This window comes from Lolium rigidum, chromosome 6 (genome assembly GCF_022539505.1).
Source record: "Lolium rigidum isolate FL_2022 chromosome 6, APGP_CSIRO_Lrig_0.1, whole genome shotgun sequence".
In the NCBI taxonomy this organism is placed as follows: Eukaryota; Viridiplantae; Streptophyta; class Magnoliopsida; order Poales; family Poaceae; genus Lolium; species Lolium rigidum.
In genome coordinates this window covers 69,606,723-69,627,763 of record NC_061513.1, presented here as the reverse complement: position 1 = coordinate 69,627,763, position 21,041 = coordinate 69,606,723, and the positions used below count along the sequence as shown (strand labels likewise).

At 39.7% G+C, this 21,041-nt stretch overlaps 1 protein-coding gene across 1 annotated transcript; it reads right to left on the bottom strand.

Moving 5' to 3' along the window:
• Positions 1–20,303: 20,303 nt before the first annotated feature.
• LOC124662768 (NDR1/HIN1-like protein 10) lies at positions 20,304–21,041 on the bottom strand. Its single transcript, XM_047200567.1, has one exon. The coding sequence runs from the start codon at positions 21,039–21,041 to the stop codon at positions 20,304–20,306; it is 738 nt and encodes a 245-aa protein (XP_047056523.1).

The following is a 21,041-nucleotide window of genomic DNA, read 5'->3' as shown; positions in this document are numbered from 1 at the left end:
TTGATCCAACAAGGCTTGGATACATCTCTCGGATACTATATCATCATTATGATGCTCCAAGAAATGTGAGTTGTAGAACAATTTCATGACTCTCTTAGATGTTCGCTAAAACTCGTAATTCAAATATTTTCACCATGATCCAATCATAGATATTTGACTTTTCTATTACGATGATTTCCACTTCATGCTGAAATTTATTTGAATCCATTCAAATGTTTCAAACTTCTTCCTTATTGAATATATCCACATATATATATACTCAATTCATTGTTAAAAGTTTTCATGAAGTTGAAGAATCTCCCGCACACAACTATGCCCAGTGAATCACATACATCATCATGTATTTTTCACTAAGTTAGTTGCCCGTTCAACTCTTGGCCTATGAACGGTATTTTAATCATTCTCTTTAGAAAAGATTTGCAATCGCCAAATGATTCAAAAATCAAATGACTCCAAAAATCCATTTGCATGGAGTTCCTTCATGCGTTCCTTTCCAACATGACCTAAATGGCGGTTCCACAAATAAGTGGAATTCAAATCATTTGCCTTACGGCATTTTAGCATCAGTGTTATGTATGTGTGTTTCACCATTAAAATTTATAATAACTTATCCATCGTACATGGAGTAATGTCATAATTTGAACAACTCATTGTTTTCATTTGACCAGAGCAAAATAACAATTATTAAGTTCTTTATTATAAATTCTAAGGGCTAGATAAAATGCTAACGACGAACATAATAACACTTTATTTTGTTCCAGACGTGCATCCTTATCATATTCCTTGTCAGTCACTTAGGCCATAGTATTCTTGTATTGCGTTGTTTTGTATGACACTTCATACCAACCAATATAGTACTAATACCCAAGAATTTCATAGTGTGACTTAACTAGGAATACAACCATAACATGTATATCATTTATATATACCTGAGCTAGACTTTCTAGTCTTTCCTTTTCTTTTTGCCAAAATTTCTTTTGCAGTTTCTCTTTTAGCTTTCCTCATTATTCAGAAAAACACTTCAACATCAATAACTTCTAGGTTTGTTGGTCAAATACCAATAACCTTGAGGTTCTTACTTTGAAGTTGATCATCATATGACAAGTGTTCCGGATTTCTCTATTAATAACCTTTTAATATGATGAACAATTTCACTCATAATTTTATCCATCATATCATGACGAATTTTCGAGACCATGTCTGTACATGCTAGGCTCGTAAAGTTCAACCTTAGTATTCGTATGTGCAAATCTGGCTTGCATCTGTTGTATGCACACCTAGAATCTATGACACCCGATCATCACGTGATGTTTCGAAACTACGAGTCATAGCAACGGTGCATACTAAGGACAATCACTTCATGGATATGCGAATATCGTTAGTGCCCCAATAGTTGGAGGATTGGGACGCCTTGCGTCTTCAACCTTCGTACATTCCCATAAAACTTATGAGTTTATGTAGTCTCACCAAATTATATTCTATCATCTTGCAATAAGGTCTTAGATATCACATATATCTCGTACCTTGATTATTTCTGAAAACTAAATTTTCAGCTCCTTACTTTTCAAACAGATTTGAACTTCAAGTTTCACTGGAGACAAGATAAATTTAGGTACTAATTGAAACCATAGCTCTTTGAATCAACAATGTGAGGTTTACTAAAAGTTTGCAATAGGACTTAATCAATTCTTGATTCTTTAACAATACGGTACCAATCCGTAAAGTCTCTTGTCAGATTTTAACAGTATTTCTATCTCAATAACAAGACTAGCGCATGGTAGAAAAACGGATGCCAATACTACAAAATTAATTCAAAATACTACTCAGACTATGTTTATGATAAATTGAGTTCAAATTTTAATTCAACATAATTAAAAATCTAGGTGAACTCCCACTCAAAACAATATCCCTCGCATTGTCTTAGTGATCACACGAACCAAATCCACCGCACCTAAGTCCGATCATCACGAGACAAGGTGTGATTTCAATGGCGAACACTCAAAGTGTTCATCATATAAACCATATGATTCATGCTCTACCTTTCGGTATCATGTGTTCCGAGACCATGTCTGTACATGCTAGGCTCGTCAAGGCCACCTTAGTATCCTCATGTGCAAAACTGTCTTGCACCCGTTGTATGTACTTATTGATTCTATCACACCCGATCATCACGAGATGCTTCGAAACGACAAGACTTGGTAACGGTGCTACTAAGGATGAACACTTTATTATCTTGAGATTTTAGTGAGGGATCATCTTATAATGCTACCGTCGCGATCTAAGCAAAATAAGATGCATAAAAGGATTAACATCACATGCAGCTCATATGTGATATGATATGGCCCTTTTGTCTTTGCGCCTTTGATCTTCATCTCCAAAGCACGGACATGATCTCCATCATCTTCGGGCATGATCTCCATCATCGTCGGCGTAGCGTCAAGGTCAATGGCGCCGTCTTCATGATTGTCCTCCATGTAGCAACTATTACAACTACTATGAAATACTACTCAACATGAAATTTAAAGACAACCATAAGGCTCCTGCCGGTTGCCACAATATAATAATGATCATCTCATACATATTCATCATCACATTATGGCCATATCACATCACCAAACCCTGCAAAAACAAGTTAGACGTCTCTAATTTGGTTTGCATATTTTACGTGGTTTAGGGTTTTCGAGAGAGATCTAATCTACCTACGAACATGAACCACAACGTTGATACTAATGTTTTCAATAGAAGAGTAAATTGAATCTTCACTATAGTAGGAGAGACAGACACCCGCAAAGCCTCTTATGCAATACAAGTTGCATGTCGAACGAGGAACAAGTCTCATGAACGTGGTCATGTAAAGTTAGTCCGAGCCGCTTCATCCCACTATGCCACGAAGATGCAAAGTACTCAAACTAAAGATAACAAGAGCATCAACGCCCACAAAACCATTGTGTTCTACTCGTGCAACCATCTATGCATAGACACGGCTCGATACCACCGTAGGATAACGTTGCATAGAAAACAAAAAATTCCTACCGCGAACACGCAATCCAAGCCAAGATGCAATCTAGAAGACGGTAGCAACGAGGGGGTATCGAGTCTCACCCTTGAAGAGATTCCAAAGCATACAAGATGAGGCTCTTGTTGCTGCGGTAGACGTTCACTTGCCGCTTGCAAAAGCGCGTAGAAGATCTTGATCACGATCGCTTCCGGCGCCACGAACGGGCAGCACCTCCGTACTCGGTCACACGTTCGGTTGTTGATGAAGACGACGTCCACCTCCCTCGTTCCGGCGGGCAGCGGAAGTAGTAGCTCCTCTTGAATCCGACAGCACGATGGCGTGGTGTCGGTGGTGGTGGAGAAGTCCGACGGAGCTTCGCTAAGCGTGCGGGACGTGGTGGAGGAGAGAGGCCGCTAGGGTTTGGGGAGAGGGGGCGCCGGCCACTATAGGGGTGCGGCCACCTTGTGGTTCTTGGGTGGCCGGCCCCTCCCCTTGGCCCCTCATTATATAGGTGGAACCCCAAGTGTTGGTCTCCAAGTCTTCGAATAAGACCCGAACCAAAAACCTTCCATATGGTGGGGAAACCTACCCAAGCTAGGACTCCCACTAGAGGTGGGAGTTCCACCTCCCATATGGGGGGTGGCCGGCCCCTAGGGGGAGTCCACTTGGGACTCCTCCCCCACTAGGGTTGGCCGGCCATGGAGGTGGAGTCCCATGTGGACTCCACCTTCCTTGGTGGTTTCTTCCGGACTTTTCTAGAACCTTCTAGAACCTTCCATAGAACCTTCCGCATCATTTTAATTCACATAAAATGACATCCTATATATGAATCTTATTCTCCGGACCATTCCGAACTCCTCGTGATGTCCGGGATCTCATCCGGGACTCCGAACAAATATTCGAACTCCATTCCATATTCAAGTTCTACCATTTCAACATCCAACTTTAAGTGTGTCACCCTACGGTTCGTGAACTATGCGGACATGGTTGAGTACTCACTCCGACCAATAACCAATAGCGGGATCCGGAGATCCATAATGGCTCCCACATATTCAACGATGACTTTAGTGATCGAATGAACCATTCACATACGATACCAATTCCCTTTGTCACGCGATATTTTACTTGTCCGAGGTTTGATCTTCGGTATCACTCTATACCTTGTTCAACCTCGTCTCCTGACAAGTACTCTTTACTCGTACCGTGGTATGTGGTCTCTTATGAACTTATTCATATGCTTGCAATACATTAGACGACATTCCACCGAGAGGGCCCGGAGTATATCTATCCGTCATCGGGATGGACAAATCCCATCGTTGATCCATATGCCTCAACTCATACTTTCCGGATACTTAATCCCACCTTTATAACCACCCATTTACGCAAGTGGCGTTTGATGTAATCAAAGTAACTTTCCGGTATAAGTGATTTACATGATCTCATGGTCATAAGGACTAGGTAACTATGTATCGAAAGCTTATAGCAAATAACTTAATGACGAGATCTTATGCTACGCTTAATTGGGTGTGTCCATTACATCATTCATATAATGATATAACCTTGTTATTAATAACATCCAATGTTCATGATTATGAAACTAATCATCCATTAATCAACAAGCTAGTTAAGAGGCATACTAGGGACTCTTTGTTTGTCTACATATCACACATGTACTAATGTTTCGGTTAATACAATTGTAGCATGATATATAAACATTTATCATAAACATAAAGATATAAATAATAACCACTTTATTATTGCCTCTAGGGCATATCTCCTTCACCGAGGGCCAAAGGAGACCATGTGGCGCGGCCTAGAGGCCTAGCCGCGCAACCCTGGCTCTTTCAGCCGTCGATCGTTCGTTTGCCCTGATTCTTTCACGAACCAACTTATTTTTCCATAAAACGACAATATATATATGACCCCGAAGAGTTCTCGGGAGGAGAGCGCCTTAGAAAGACATAAACACCAGAATGGAGGCTGCTACAGAGAAGATTGGAGGGGGAAACTCTACCGGGATCACCGCCGGAGGGATCTCCACCTTCTCCAACGTCTTTATCATCATCACCATGACCAAGAGGGAGTAGTCCACCTCTGGACTATGGGTTTGTGGCAGTAGCTAGATCTATTTCTCGCATGTTCTTGATAGTACTTAGTGCCATATGAGCTGCCTATCATGATTATAGTCATATTTGTAATACCTATGTGGTGGATCCTTGTTCTATGATATAGTTTTATGAGATCTGATATTATTATACGATGAGATGTATTGTTAGATGCATATTATGTACCCCGTTTTAAGTAGTTGTTCTGATCAAACTTGTATGCAAGAGGGTGTGTGGGGTGATGTGTGTGTTAGATGGAGTAGCATGATTTTAGTGATCGGATAGTGACAATATGTTCGATAGCTATTATGGCTTTGCCTTTCATTTCCTACCTCACTAGGGATTAAGTGAATGCATGTTCTATGTTCGTCACGTGACAGTAGTGAGGATCTTGTTTGTTCAAGGTAGCATATTTTATATTCAAACATCATATCAAAGTAATTATTTCTATGCTATGTTAATTATTAATACAAGATTGATGAAGTTTCTTACATATAATATTTGCTACCTCATCTCTAAGTTAGGACGTGATGCCCATATTAATTCTGATCTTACATATAGTATTATCTGTACCTTCATATCTCATTGATGAAATTGTTTTTTGTCCACCACAACTTTAAGAGAGAATAGTCAAGTGAACCCATGAACACTGGTCCACTTTTTAACATAAGAAACACATTTATCTTGCACTTACATTGTTTTCTATTTGCTGCACTATTTTAATCCGAAAATACAAAAATATTTACTTTTCCTATTTGCATCCAAAACACTAAAAACAATCAACCTCTTTATAGTTTTTACTTAGTTATTTTATCTAGTCTAGTTTACTACTTGTTTTATTATTACTTCTGTTATTTACTTACGCGAAACCTTGTGCTTGACAACCACATGGTGGAGTTGGGGACAAGGCATTTATTTTACTTGAAGAATTGCTTGAAGAGAGAAGAGTACACTCTTTCATCCAGTTCCCCGAGAGTTCTATATAAACCCACGAGTCACCCTTGTGGGGAAGATACTATCTTGATATAACACTTTGCACTTGGAGTCCCAACGTATTAAGATCTTTTTGGCGTTGCAAGTATCCATCATCAATAGTATTTTCTAGCGCCATTGTCGGAGAACTAAAAAGAGTTGCACTACAATTATTACCAACTTCCACAAGCTGGTGCAAGAATTTTCTGGCGTCGTGTCTCGTCAAAGATTGGAGAGGTAACATCACTATGAGCTCTCTTATCTTTTTTAGATTTTGCATCGTATTTTATTTGTCTTGTTTTTAGTATTTTTTTGCTTGTTTTTAGTTTTTGCTTGTTAGTTCTTTTTCATAAAATACAAAATCCATAAATATTAGTTTTTTCTCTAAATTATGTGTGTCCAAATTTTCAGAGCTTATTATGAATATAGATCATCTAGAGAAGGAAATAGAGTGTATGAATTGCTTGAACACCTCAACGAAATTGGTGCTGATTTTTGTGAACTATATAATATAAGTTGTGCGTTGTACTAAAAGGATTACAAACACTCTCGCTACCAATGTAAGCATAATAGTGATCCTATTATTGCTGCTTATCAAGAGTGTAAATTTGCATGTCAAGATATAGAGCAAGTTGAGAAATATGTTGCTTATGTTGCAGCCCATGAATTAGACTCCCTCATTAATGAAAATATTGATACTAGTCATGAGGCACGTGTGATGAAAGGACACATCTATATTATCCTTCAAATGTGCAAAACAGAATTTTCTAATAATATCTATGTTCTTAATTATAATAAGAGAAACCACGTAACTCAAGAAGAAAATAGCTTACATAAAGAAGAAAATGAAGATTCCATAGTTCCATCTAAGCTTGGGGAAGAGGGGGGTCTTCCACCTTCATCAGCCACATGTGATAATAATTCTAAAATTGATTATGCTCTAGATGATGGCTTATTTTTGCCCGAGAATCATCCATTCTTAGAAAGTACTATGTTATGTAAGGGGGAAATGATAAACTTGATATTTGTGATAATGCTCTCGTACATAAGAACCCCATAAATCCACTATTTACACAATAGAGAGAAATATGCTTATATTGAGAAATACTTATATGGGTTGCAACTATCGTATGCTTATGGAAATCTTTTTGTAGCCATAATGTCATGATTAAAAGTGGTACCAACAATTATTTTGAAATAGGAAAGCATGATTATGAATTCCTTAATAAATTTAATGATCTCTTTATATGCCATAATTCTCTAAGATTCATAATTCAAATAGTTACAATATAAATTTTCCTACAAGTAAGTTCAATTATTATGAAAGAGGAGGATATATGCACCCTCTCTATGCAAATAATAATTATAAGTTACATATACTTACTGTATTTATACTTTGGTATACTCTTATTGGCTATGATTCATTCATATATAAAATACCAATTCATAGGAAAAAAGCTAAACTTTGTTACTACTTGTTGCATATTTCATGTTGTGCGCTAATGTGCTTTAAAGTGTCAAATATATTTATTGGTATGATCACACCATGGGACTCTGGTATATTATTGTCATATATATTTTTTATAATGTGAAGGATGTAATCAAGAAGCACCACTCCTACAAAATCATTGCTCATACTTAAATCAAGTAAGTAATTAAGCTTAGCTATATGGCTATAAAGAAAACACTTTACGGAAGGCAAAACGAGATGCTTTTAATTGTGGTTTTTATTTTTGCATTCTTTTTGTAGCATGTTAGTTTTATTTTAGTTTACTCTCTGGTTTTTAAATAAATTAGTATCAATTTTTTACCCATTTGGATGTTTAAAGCTGCAAACATAATATGGAGCTGCTGATTTATGCGCTGCACTTTTTAGTGCATGATTTTATCTCCCTGCTTGTAGCTTATAATAAAATTATATTAATGATGTAACTGCAATTTTTTCCTATATTTTTACGTCAATTGGCTTAGTTTTTTTAGATGTCTAAGTCGTACTAAAAATTCAGTTTTGTTGTAGCAAACATTCTAGACCGATTCTGCCTTGCTTTGGTAGATGCATGCTTTTGAGTGTCAAAATTATTTTTACTTGGATATTTTGATATGCTAGAATGATTATAACATTATATTCTCTCTGGTTCATGAAGATATAATTTTATTATTGAGTAAAATAGCAGCAATCATGATTTATTTTTACCTCTAATGTCACCCATAGAAAAGAATGGGCAGAAAAGTTTGTGTTGAAGTTTTTTCACATGGAATGGAGGAATATCACACTAAGATGATTCAAGTATGATTAAGATCATATGCTTGTGGATGCCCATGCAACATAGAATTTTCGCAAAAACTTGAAGTGTCCTTGTTTTATTTGTGTCTAGTTTTGTTTTGTTTTATGAAAGTATCATCATATTGAGTGTTTATAATGCATATGAATGAGATACTATACCAAACTCTTAATCTTTGAATGTTCAAAGTAAAATAAGTTGCATGCGTTTAAAAGAAAAGGAGGAATGACTAAAAGCTAAAATTTATTTTGTGTATTTTATCTCTAGTTTCACATGCTCAATTGTGTGATGATTTGTTATCTGCCTTATTCAGTGCTACTTCTTGCTAGTATACATTGATGTTCAATTTTAAGTATCATTGTTTTATGATGAGTGAATAGCCTATGGATACTATTGCATGCTTTTAGACATCTTGCTAGCCAAAAGATTTCAATTCTTACAGAAGCATAGACTTGTTTCCAAGATCAACTCAAATCCAATGTATATCATACCTACCTACATATAACTTTCTATTTCAAGTGTAATGTGTGTGTTTTGCCTCCAACCTTCTCAAAATTTCATTTTTGTGTAATTTATAGCTCATAAGAAAGTAAGGTTTGGTAGGAAATACCACTATGCATGTTGTTGGTTTGACTAATTATGAGTAATGAGCTAGACCGTAACCATGTTTATTGGGGAAGTCTTTCAACATTTCACTTTTGGGGTATTGTACCCTGCGTTGATCATCATTTATTTTGTTTTGTTGATGGCTATCTCTTCTAAAATAAGTAGAGGTTATTTAAGCAAGTAAGCATGCATTGTTAGAGAAGAGCAATGGGCCACTAAACAAAGCCATGATCAATCATGGTGCAAGTTTCAGCAACGAGCATCCTCAATAGGAAGAGTGAAAAAAAGAGTTGTGTGAAAAAAAAATTGTGAAAAATAAAAAAGAGTTGTGCGAAAAAATAGTACGAGAAAAGAAACAAAAAGAGTATGAAAAAGTGTGAAGGAGTTAGAGAGGATGCTCATTGTTTGTTGTTCATGTTGTCCCGGTATGGATGGCCTATAGTTGAGATGCACATCTCCTTTGATCCTTTGTACATGTGGCATGAAGGTACCACATTGCGATACTTGGCTAAAACATGTGTGTCGAAAGGTCTTGGTAACCCGGAGTTGACTAACAAGAGGTGTAGTCCTTAGAATTCAAGGAATTGAGGCCACACTTACTCATAAGAGGTCAAACTCATGACACATAGACATCATATTTTTCGGCACTATTAAAAAGGAATTTTCGAGTGCCCCGGGTTGTGGCCCTTGTTGCCCTTGGCCTGGCTGCGCCCTGATCCTATGGACTAATGTGGTTATTGTGTTTATATGAAGGACTATTCCATAGGTAATGCTTGCAGTCCATGTGTTGGATTCAAGTTTGGAATCCATGAACATAAAGATGTACCTTGAGTTTTGGCACCAAGATCAACAATGTGAAGAGAAGAATATGATATGATCAAAATTTTGACAGTTTGGTTTCAAGAGAAGAATTCAAGATATGGTTCTAAGTTGGTGTCATGATAGACTTATGAGTTGAGTTATGGTTGATAATGGTTTATACCATGCAATCAAATGAAGAGTTGTTTATATACCTCAAGATATTATGAGGGAGCATTGGAAGATACAAGATTTACCAAGACTAAAAAATGTATCACATGAAGCATAAAGATTGCACCACATGGGATCTTGTGGTATGGTAAGATTTTCCAATTATACTTCATGAACTAACCCATCATAAATGTGCCTTTATGTTATATGTGGGTTTAGTACCTTTCCATGGGCATGCATCAAAATTAAGGACTCACATAGGCCATGAGAATGTCAAGTTTAAGATGAGCATATTGAGATGCTTGATGCTTGCCGTCCATTTGGTGATAATGGACATACGAAGTTGTGGCCTAATGAAGCTATCCCATAGTGGTGTATGGGGGAGAAAATTGTAAGTCTTCACTAAAAAATGACCAAATGAAGCATTACATCTTGAATGAAGCATGAAGCGTCATCATCAAAATCAAGTGGCATGCGCAAGGCAAAGATATCGCCTTGCTAGGTTTTCCTTTAACCGGTATGGAGGTGGTTGTTGCGAGACCGGATCATAGGATAGATAGCTGCACTATGAAGAGGGGCTTTCGGTTGGGTAACTTGATCACACATTCTTAGGGAGATCAAGCATATCACATCCTTAAGATTGCGGACATCGGGAGTTTACACCCCCTTTTAGGTTCGGCTAGAGGGCACTGGGCGAAGCACACAGGATCAAGCACAACACAGAGACACAAGTATTTACCCAGGTTCAGGGCGCATGAATGTAAAACCCCTACATATAGCTTGTCTGATCTTCTTTGATGATGATTGACATCTTACACAGGGAGCTGAGACTCCCTCTTCCAACGCCTCTGTTCCTACTTTTTCTCCTCCTTCCCTTGAGCTTAAAACGCTACTATCCCGCTGCCCTCCTTTTGTAGGAAAAGGGGCAGCACACTAGACGTTGGATGTGTTACAGGTGTCCTACCCTTGTTGGGGAGGAAGGGCGCTGCCTCTGGGGCTTGCTGGCGCTTCCACCCTGCTGAGCTCCGATGGGACATGACAGAGGCTGGCTGGTCATCAAAGCATAGGCAGGCGATCGTCGACACATGTCTAACATGCATCCCCCGGAAAGGGGCTCCACATGGGCGAGTTGGTCGCCTAGGAAGGTTCTCCTGGAAGGGACATCCTCCGAGGTTGAGGAGTGGGCCCACGTCCTCGAAGGAACCCATCTTCTTGTCTTGAGGTTGGCCAGGGGCACACAAGGTGGCCGGCATGGCCAGCGTGGCCGGCAAAGTGGGGACCCTAGTTCCCACTACACCGACAAACCCTTTGCATACATTTCATCCACTTATTCTTGTTGCTTCTTTCTGTTTCTCTATGTGAGGTTCTTGAGCTTGTTCCTAGCTTTTAAACAAGTGCGGGTTCATCTAAAACGGATTCGCATGCATCTTTTTTTTCCTTTTCGAGGTTGAACGACTTTACCAGTTCTTGAATTAGATAGGTTTCCTCTATAAATTCATGTAAAAATATCATCTGATGATTCCTAATATTTGTCATTATATTTCAAATAAAATTGTTTTATCCTAATGAGATTTTGGGAATAACGTGAGAAGAATTCTTTGTTCTTGAAGGAAAAAAAAGGTCAGTTGAATGGTTTCCGGGAAACCGTGCACTAACTGATGACACCGGCCTCACCGCCGGAATGGTTGGTCTCTATCGAACGGTGCGCTGATGTCCACCGGAACGATCATAGTATTGAACTAGTGGTGAACCGACGTGCAACCGGTGACCATCGGGCATACCGGCTAAGGCCCCGGCGGCACGTTCGGTCCACTGAAACGGCCTCGACTAGCCACTGGTTGGTATTCGTTCAAACCGGTATGTGAGCCAGCGACGCTGGTCGGTGCGCCATACTGACCGGCGAATAGGTCGGTTCCCCGACTTGCCGCCAGGATGGCTTCGCAGAATCCCTCCAAACGGCTAGTTTTTCCTTGGACTATATAAATCATTTCTTCCTCCTTGAGGAGGTTAGGTCAACCATTCATATCTACCTCTCATACTCCATTTTTAAACCTCAAAAGCTTGCTTCTACTCAATTTCCTCCTTTGAGCGAGGGGTACTCTTGGGGTGTAGATCTTGGAGTCATTTGTTGATTTCCTCCATTGTTCTTCCTATGTAATACATGTCCAACATTTTTTGCTTTGGTTGGATTTGAGTTTCAAACATTTGAACACCTTTGATATTCTTTATTTACATCTTTGCATAGTGTTGACCTCTACATTATGATTATTTTGAGTGACAGGCCGTGAGCTTATTACTCTTGGAGGGTGACCTCCTAGTTGACTTGGCAGCTGGTTCCTCGGTGACCTTTTTGTGGAAGATTTTGAAGAGGCACGGGCTTCGTCTACATGAAACTTGTGTAGTGGTTGTGGAACTTGCCATCTCCGAAGTGGAGAAAGAACTAGCCATCAGGAAAGGGTCTTTCTCCTTCGTGGAATTGGCTTGGACAAGTAGGTGAGCGTTGATAAGTCTCCAACGTATCTATAATTTCTGATGTTCCATGCTTGTTTTATGACAATACCTACATGTTTTGTTCACACTTTATGATGATTTTATGCGTTTTCCGGAACTAACCTATTGATGAGATGCCGAAGTGCCAGTTCCTGTTTTCTGCTGTTTTTGGTTTCAGAAATCCTACAAAGGAAATATTCTCGGAATCGGACGAAATGAACGCCCAATATCTTATTTTTCCTGGAAACTTCTAGAGCACCGAAGAGGGGCCAGAGGGGAGCCAGGGGGGCCCACCCCATAGGGCGGCGCGGACAAGGGGGGGCACGCCCCCCTAGTGTGTGGGACCCCCGTGGCCCCTCCGACTCCGCCTCTTCGCCTATAAGATCCCCCGTGACCTAAAACTTCGACACGAATAAGCCACAGTACGAGAAAAGTTCCAGAGCCGCCGCCATCGCGAACCCAAGATTCGGGGGACAAGTCTATGTTCCAGCACGCCGCCGGGACGGGGAATTGCCCCCGTAAGGCATCTCCATCGACACCACTGCCATCTTCATCACCGCTGTTGTCTCCTATGATGAGGATGGAGTAGTTCTCCCTCGAGGCTAAGGGCTGTACCGGTAGCTATGTGGTTCATCTCTCTCTCCCATGTACTTCAATACAATGATCTCATGAGCTGCCTTACATGATTGAGATTCATATGATGAACTTAGTATCACTATTAATCTAAGTGCTACTCTAGTGATGTTATTAAAGTAGTCTATTCCTCCTCCATGATGTAATGGTGACAATGTGTGCATCATGTAGTACTTGGCATAGGTTATGATTGTAATCTCTTGTAGATTATGGAGTTAACTATTACTATGATAGTATCGATGCGATCTATTCCCACTTTCATAGCCTGATGGTGACAGTGTGCATGCTATGTTAGTACTCGGTATAATTGCAATTGTCTATTATGCACTCTAAAGGTTACTTAAATATGAACTCCGAATGCTGTGGAGCTTGTTCACTCCGGCTTGAGGGAGCTCTTGTAGCCCTACACAATGAATGGTGTTTGTCATCCAACAAGAGAGTGTAGAGAAAGTAGCATTTATCTATTCAGTTATGTGATCAATGTTGAGAGTGTCCACTAGTGAAAGTATGATCCCTAGGCCTTGTTTCCAAGCATCAAAACACCATTTATTTACTGTTCCACTGCATGTTTACTCGCTGCCATATTTATTTCAGATTGCTATTACCACTCATATTCATCCATATTACTTGTATTTCACTATCTCTTCGCCGAACTAGTGCACCTATACATCTGACAAGTGTATTAGGTGTGTTGGGGACACAAGAGACTTCTTGTATCGTGATTGCAGGGTTGCTTGAGAGGGATATCTTTGACTTCTTCCTCCCTGAGTTCGATAAACCTTGGGTGATTCACTTAAGGGAAAACTTGCTGCTATTCTACAAACCTCTGCTCTTGGAGGCCCAACACTGTCTACAGGAATAGAAGGCAGCAGTAGACAGCAAGCTATTTTCTGGTGCCGTTGCCGGGGAGGTAAGGTAAAAGGTATCCACATCCTCCGACTACTAAACTATTTCCTAGCACTGTTGCCGGTGTGTGAGTGCTCGAAGCTATTTCCTTTAGATCCTGCAATTGCATCTTTTTGTTTCTTGTTTTTCACTAGTTAGGCAACAGTGAGCTTTTTAATCTATTTCCTGAGTTAAGACATTGATTGTTTGATGCGAAAATTAAAAAACCTATGGAACCTTATTTGCATGCTAGTAGCAATGATATTAGTATGAACGCTTTGAACACCATTGTTGCTAATGCTATGGAAAATTCTAAGCTTGGGGAAGCTGGTTTTGATGAGCATGATATTTTTAGTACCCCAAGCATGGAGGAGAAAATTTACTTTGTTGATACTTTACCTCCTATTTACGATGATTATAATGATGGATGTGATAGTTTTACTCCCACTATTACTAATAAAATTGAATATGCTTGTGTGGAGAGTAATGATACTTTTATGCATGTGAATAAGAATGCTTTATGTGATAGTTATATTGTTGAGTTTGTTCATGATGCTACTGGAAATTATTATGAGAGAGGAAAATATGGTTGTAGAAGTTTTCATGTTACTAAAACACCTCTCTATATGCTGAAATTTTTGAAGTTACACTTGTTTTGTCTTCCTATGCTATTCACTTTGTTCTTCATGAACTTGTTTATTTACAAGATTCCTTTTCATAGGAAGTGGGTTAGAATTAAAAGTGTTTCTTATTTGCTTTTTGATGTTCACTTTGCTTCAACTCTTATCTTTATGTGAGCATCATTAAAATTGTTGAGCCCATCTTAATGGCTATAAGAAAGCACTTCTTGGGAGATAACCCATGTTTTTATTTTCTTTGCTACAGTTTTGTTGTGTCTTGGAAGTTGTTACTACTGTAGCAACCTCTCCTTATCTTATTTTATTGCATTGTTGTGCCAAGTAAAGTCTTTGGTAGTAAGTTTGATACAAGATTTGGATTACTGCGCAGAAACAGATTTCTTGCTGTCACGAATTTGGGCAGGGTTCTCTGTAGCTAACTCAGAAAAATCTTCCAGTTTACGTGCGTGATCCTCAGATATGTACGCAACTTTCATTCAATTTGAGCATTTTCATCTGAGCAAGTTAAGTGCCCCAGAAAAAATCGTCTTTACGGACTGTTCTGTTTTGACAGATTCTGCCTTTTATTTCGCATTGCCTCTTTTGCTATGTTGAACAGATTTCTTTGTTCCATTAACTTTCAGTAGCTTTGAGCAATGTCCAGAAGTGTTAGAATGATTATGTCCTCCTCTAATGAGTTTGTTTTGAGTTTGGTGTGGAGGAAGTTTTCAAGGGTCAAGAGAGGAGGATGATATAATATGATCAAGAAGAGTGAAAAGTCTAAGCTTGGGGATGTCCCCGTGGTTCATCCCTGCATATTTCAAGAAGACTCAAGCATCTAAGCTTGGGGATGCCCAAGGCATCCCTTCTTCATCGAAAACTTATCAGGTCAACTCTAGTGAAACTATATTTTTATTCTGTCACATCTTATGTGCTTTACTTGGAGCATCTGTATGTTTTCATTTTTGTTTTTGTTTGAATAAAATCGGATCCTAGTATTCCTTGTGTGGGAGAGAGACACGCTCCGCTCGTTCATATGAACATCGGTGTTCTTAGCTTTACTTTTAGTGTTCATGGCGAAGGGTGAAACTGCTTCGTTCATTGTTATTTGGTTTGAAACAGAAAATGCTACATGTGGTAATTGGTATAATATGTTGAATAATTTGATACTTGGCAATTGTTGTGCTCATATAGATCATGTTTAAGCTCTTGCATCATGTACTTTGCACCTATTAATGAAGAAATGATGTAGAGCTTGTTGACATTTGGTTTGCATGATTGGTCTCTCTAAAGTCTAGATATTTTCTGGTGAGGGTTTGAACAACAAGGAAGACAGTGTAGAGTCTTATAATGCTTGCAATATGTTCTTATGTAAGTTTTGCTGTACCGGTTTATACTTGTGTTTGCTTCAAACAACCTTGCTAGCCTAAGCCTTGTATTGAGAGGGAATACTTCTCGTGCATCCAAAATCCTTGAGCCAAAAACTATGCCATTTGTGTCCACCATACCTACCTACTACTTGGTATTTTTCTGCCATTCCAAGTAAATACTTCGTGTGCTACCTTTAAATAATTCAAAAGTTACTATCTCTTATTTGTGTCAATGTTTTATAGCTCATGAGGAAGTATGTGGTGTTTTATCTTTCAATCTTGTTGGGCAGCTTTCACCAATGGACTAGTGGCTTCATCCGCTTATCCAATAATTTTGCAAAAAGAGCTGGCAACGGGGTTCCCAGCCCCAATTAATTAACCTTCATTGATAATTCTCTTCACATGTTTTACTCTGATTCGTCAGTAAGCAACTTAATTTTGCAAATAGACACTCCTTCATGGTATGTGATTGTTGGAAGGCACCCGAGGATTCGGTTAGCCATGGCTTGTGAAAGCAAAGGTTGGAAGGAGTGTCACCCAAAAATAAAATAAACAATACTAAAGTACATGTGTAAACAAAAGAGAAGAGGGATGATCTACCTTGGTGGTAGAGATAACGTCATTCATGGGAGCCGCTCTTTGAAAGTCTGCTTGGCAAGGGAGTTAGAGTGCCCACTACCATTCGTTCACAACAACAAACACCTCTCAAAATTTTACTTTTATGCTCTCTTTATGATTTCAAAACTTGAAAAGCTCTAGCACATGATTTTATCCCTGCTTCCCTCTGCGAAGGGCCATTATTTTACTTTATGTTGAGTCAGTTTACCTACTTCCTTCCATCTTAGAAGCAAATACTTGTGTTAACTGTGCATTGATTCTTACATACTTGCTTATTTGCATTCATTATATTACTTTGTGTTGACAATTATCCATGAGATATACATGTTGAAAGTTGAAAGCAATTGCTAAAACTTAAATCTTCCTTTGTGTTGCTTCGATGCCTTTACTTTGAATTTATTGCTTTATGAGTTAACTCTTATGCAAGACTTTTGATGCTTGTCTTGAAGGTACTATTCATGAAAAGTTTTGCTATATGTTATCTATTTGTTAGCAACTATAGATCATTGCCTTGAGTCAATGCATTCATCTCATATGCTTTGTAATAGTATGATCAAGGTTATGTAAGTAACATGTCACTACAGAAATTATTCTTTTTATCGTTTACCTACTCGAGGGCGAGTAGGAACTAAGCTTGGGGATGCTGATACGTCTCCAACGTATCTATAATTTCTGATGTTCCATGCTTGTTTTATGACAATACCTACATGATTTGTTCACACTTTATGATGATTTTATGCGTTTTCTGGAACTAACCTATTGATGAGATGCCGAAGTGCCAGTTCCTGTTTTCTGATGTTTTTGGTTTCAGAAATCCTACAAAGGAAATATTCTCGGAATCGGACGAAATCAACGCCCAATATCTTATTTTTCCCAGAAGCTTCCAGAGCACCGAAGAGGGGCCAGAGAGGAGCCAGGGGGCCCCACCCCACAGGGCGGCGCGGCCAAGGGGGGGCGCCCCCTAGTGTGTGGGACCCCCGTGGCCCCTCCGACTCTGCCTCTTCGCCTATAAGATCTCATGTGACCTAAAACTTCGACACGAATAAGCCACGGTACGAGAAAAGTTCCAGAGCCGCCGCCATCGCGAAGCCAAGATTCGGGGGACAGAAGTCTCTGTTCCGGCATGCCGCCGGGACGGGGAATTGCCCCCGGAAGGCATCTCCATCGACACCACCGCCATCTTCATCACCGCTGCTGTCTCCTATGATGAGGAGGGAGTAGTTCTCCCTCGAGGCTAAGGGCTGTACCGGTAGCTATGTGGTTCATCTCTCTCTCCCATGTACTTCAATACAATGATCTCATGAGCTGCCTTACATGATTGAGATTCATATGATGAACTTTGTATCACTATTAATCTATGTGCTACTCTAGTGATGTTATTAAAGTAGTCTATTCCTCCTCCATGATGTAATGGTGACAGTGTGTGCATCATGTAGTACTTGGCATAGGTTATGATTGTAATCTCTTGTAGATTATGGAGTTAACTATTACTATGATAGTATTGATGCGATCTATTCCCCCTTTCATAGCCTGATGGTGACAGTGTGCATGCTATGTTAGTACTCGGTATAATTGCAATGGTCTATTATGCACTCTAAAGGTTACTTAAATATGAACTCCGAATGTTGTGGAGCTTGTTCACTCCGGCTTGAGGGAGCTCTTGTAGCCCTACACAATGAATGGTGTTTGTCATCCAACAAGAGAGTGTAGAGAAAGTAGCATTTATCTATTCAGTTATGTGATCAATGTTGAGAGTGTCCACTAGTGAAAGTATGATCCCTAGGCCTTGTTTCCAAGCATCGAAACACCATTTATTTACTGTTCCACTGCATGTTTACTCGGTGCCATATTTATTTCAGATTGCTATTACCACTCATATTCATCCATATTACTTGTATTTCACTATCTCTTCGCCGAACTAGTGCACCTATACATCTGACAAGTGTATTAGGTGTGTTGGGGACACAAGAGACTTCTTGTATCGTGATTGCAGGGTTGCTTGAGAGGGATATCTTTGACCTCTTCCTCCCTGAGTTCGATAAACCTTGGGTGATTCACTTAAAGGAAAACTTGCTGCTGTTCTACAAACCTCTGCTCTTGGAGGCCCAACACTGTCTACAGGAATAGAAGCCAGCAGTAGACAGCAAGCGTTCATGGCGTTTGGAAGATCTTCGTGGTAGCCGCATCTCGTGTGAGAGAACACGGGATTACATCTTCGTCACTGCATTCCTCGGTTATCTCTATACCCGAGTTTACTTCCTTATGACAGCCTTTGTGGTTGAATTATTTATATCTTGCTATTAGTTGTGTTGCTAATATCTTGTACCTATCTTGCAGAGCTTAACTTATTTTTTGTGCAGTTAGTTGAGTCTAGCTTATTTAGGTTTTGTGCTTGTAAAATAAACGTTAGTTTCATTCTGTATTCTTACAAGCTGAATCGTAATTGTTTTTAAAGCACAAGTTCAACTAAGTGCATCTCATATTTTGAGGTATGATTATTTTGCTTTGTGAACTTTCTAGTTGCTTCAAGCATATCTATTTGTTACTACATGCTCTCCAATAAATAAGGATAAATTTAGCCAAAAGTCAAAGCTTATTATTTTTTTGAGTTTTAAAGCAGTCGATCCTGCCATCCGATTAGATAGAATAGAAAGATTAATTACATAGAGTCTTTGCGAGAGCAAAGATCAGTTCTCCAAGCCCACAGCCAGGAGAGGGCAGCAAGCGTAAGTACTAAAGCCTGAAACCTTTAAAAAACAACCTCCAGGTCTCCAGGATCATGAGAGTGAGCGAAAGCTCTCTGCGCTATATCCTCCCAAATAATGTGAGCCACAATGTCTGGCATCAACGACTCGTTGCGGAAAACTCTTCTATTCCGCTCTTTCCAGATGAAAGCTTATTAAGCTTGACCAAATATAAAGAAAATATAAACATCTACTAAACATGGAATAAATATATTATCAAAATATAGCTTATGATGGATCAAATAATATTGATTTGGTATTGTAATTATTCATATTTAATTCTATACTAGTGGTCAAACTTAGAAGATGTTGACTTTTGACTTATTTATATGTCCTATTTATTGGAACAGAGTGAGTAGAAGGTACCTCGTTGGCACTCCTTTAGAAATGGACCGTCTTTCTCGTCTATATTTCTTGCACATCTACAACTGATGCTTTGGTATCTGCTAAATTAAATTGCAACTTCTCATAGTATAAACCAAAATCTTGTAACAGAAGGTGATACTTTGGCTCATAGGTACATATGAAACTATTGTAAGAAATGCATAAAAACAAAATTTATTTTTTTAAAAAAAAACTTGAAATAAAATTTTGCATGTACATCAAGATATTTTATCTTACCACACAAGTTTTGGAGGAAAAAGACATTTTATGTGGTCCGTGTAAAAAGGAAAAAAGAAATATTATTATGAATAGTCATGTTGAATAACAAAAAAATTATCTTTTTAAATAGATATTTTGATATTTCAAAATATGTTTTCACACAGTGTATACATCCGTGAGCCAAATTAGATTTCTCAATGATAGTATGATACTGTAGTACCTAATCGTCTACCCACTTTTTTTCTTGAAATTAATCGTTAACCCAACTTTAGCTCTACTGGAGTACTCCCTCCGTCCATAAAAAAATGCCAAAGGTTTCTTCAAATTCAGATGTATCTATACACTAAAGAGTGTCTAGATACATCCAAATTTAGCCAAACTTTAAACATCTATTTATGGTCAGAGGTAGTACTAATCTTCTCCACCTAAATTTTCGTTTTTCAATAACGAGCAGTCGTCGACATGGCACTCCGTTGCCGCGAACCCCTGCGCCACCGCCGTCGAGTTGCCTGGGTTGGGAACAGTAACATAACAATCCACGTCCGGACTGTAGACGACGCTATTCACGATGGCCACATTCAGGCGCACCCTCGTGTAGACCTTGACGTTAATGCTGAAGAAACCCTCTCCTTTATCCCGTTTGGACGCCGCCGACGCCGCAGCAGCGACGGGGCTCTGGCCGTCGAAGCTCGGCCGTATCTCCATCGTGTTCTTCCGCTCCTGCCGCATCTGCGGAAAGCTCATGTATCCGAAGCGCTCACCTGCGTAGAGCGCCACGGCCTCCAGGCTTCGGTACACCACGGCGCGCTTCGGGTTCAGGTTGCGGATGCTCAGGGCGACGGTGAGGTTGTAGTTCAGCTGAGCGCTGGTGCCGTTGCCGCCGGTGCCGAGGTCGAAGCGGGTGAACATCGCGGAGTCGACGTAAGCCTTGAGGTTCAGGAGCTGGAAGACGAGCGAGAGCACCAGGGCGACGACGCCGACGGCGATGAGCACAAAGGTGAGCGCGCGGAAGGCGGTGCAGAGGAGGGCGTACGGCTCGGGGACGGCGACGCACGGGATGCGTCGCTGGGTGGGGGGATCTTTGTGAGGTATGGTCGGGCCGTCGTAGCCTTGGTCGAGGTGGTCGATCTTGTGCTCGTGAGTCGCCAT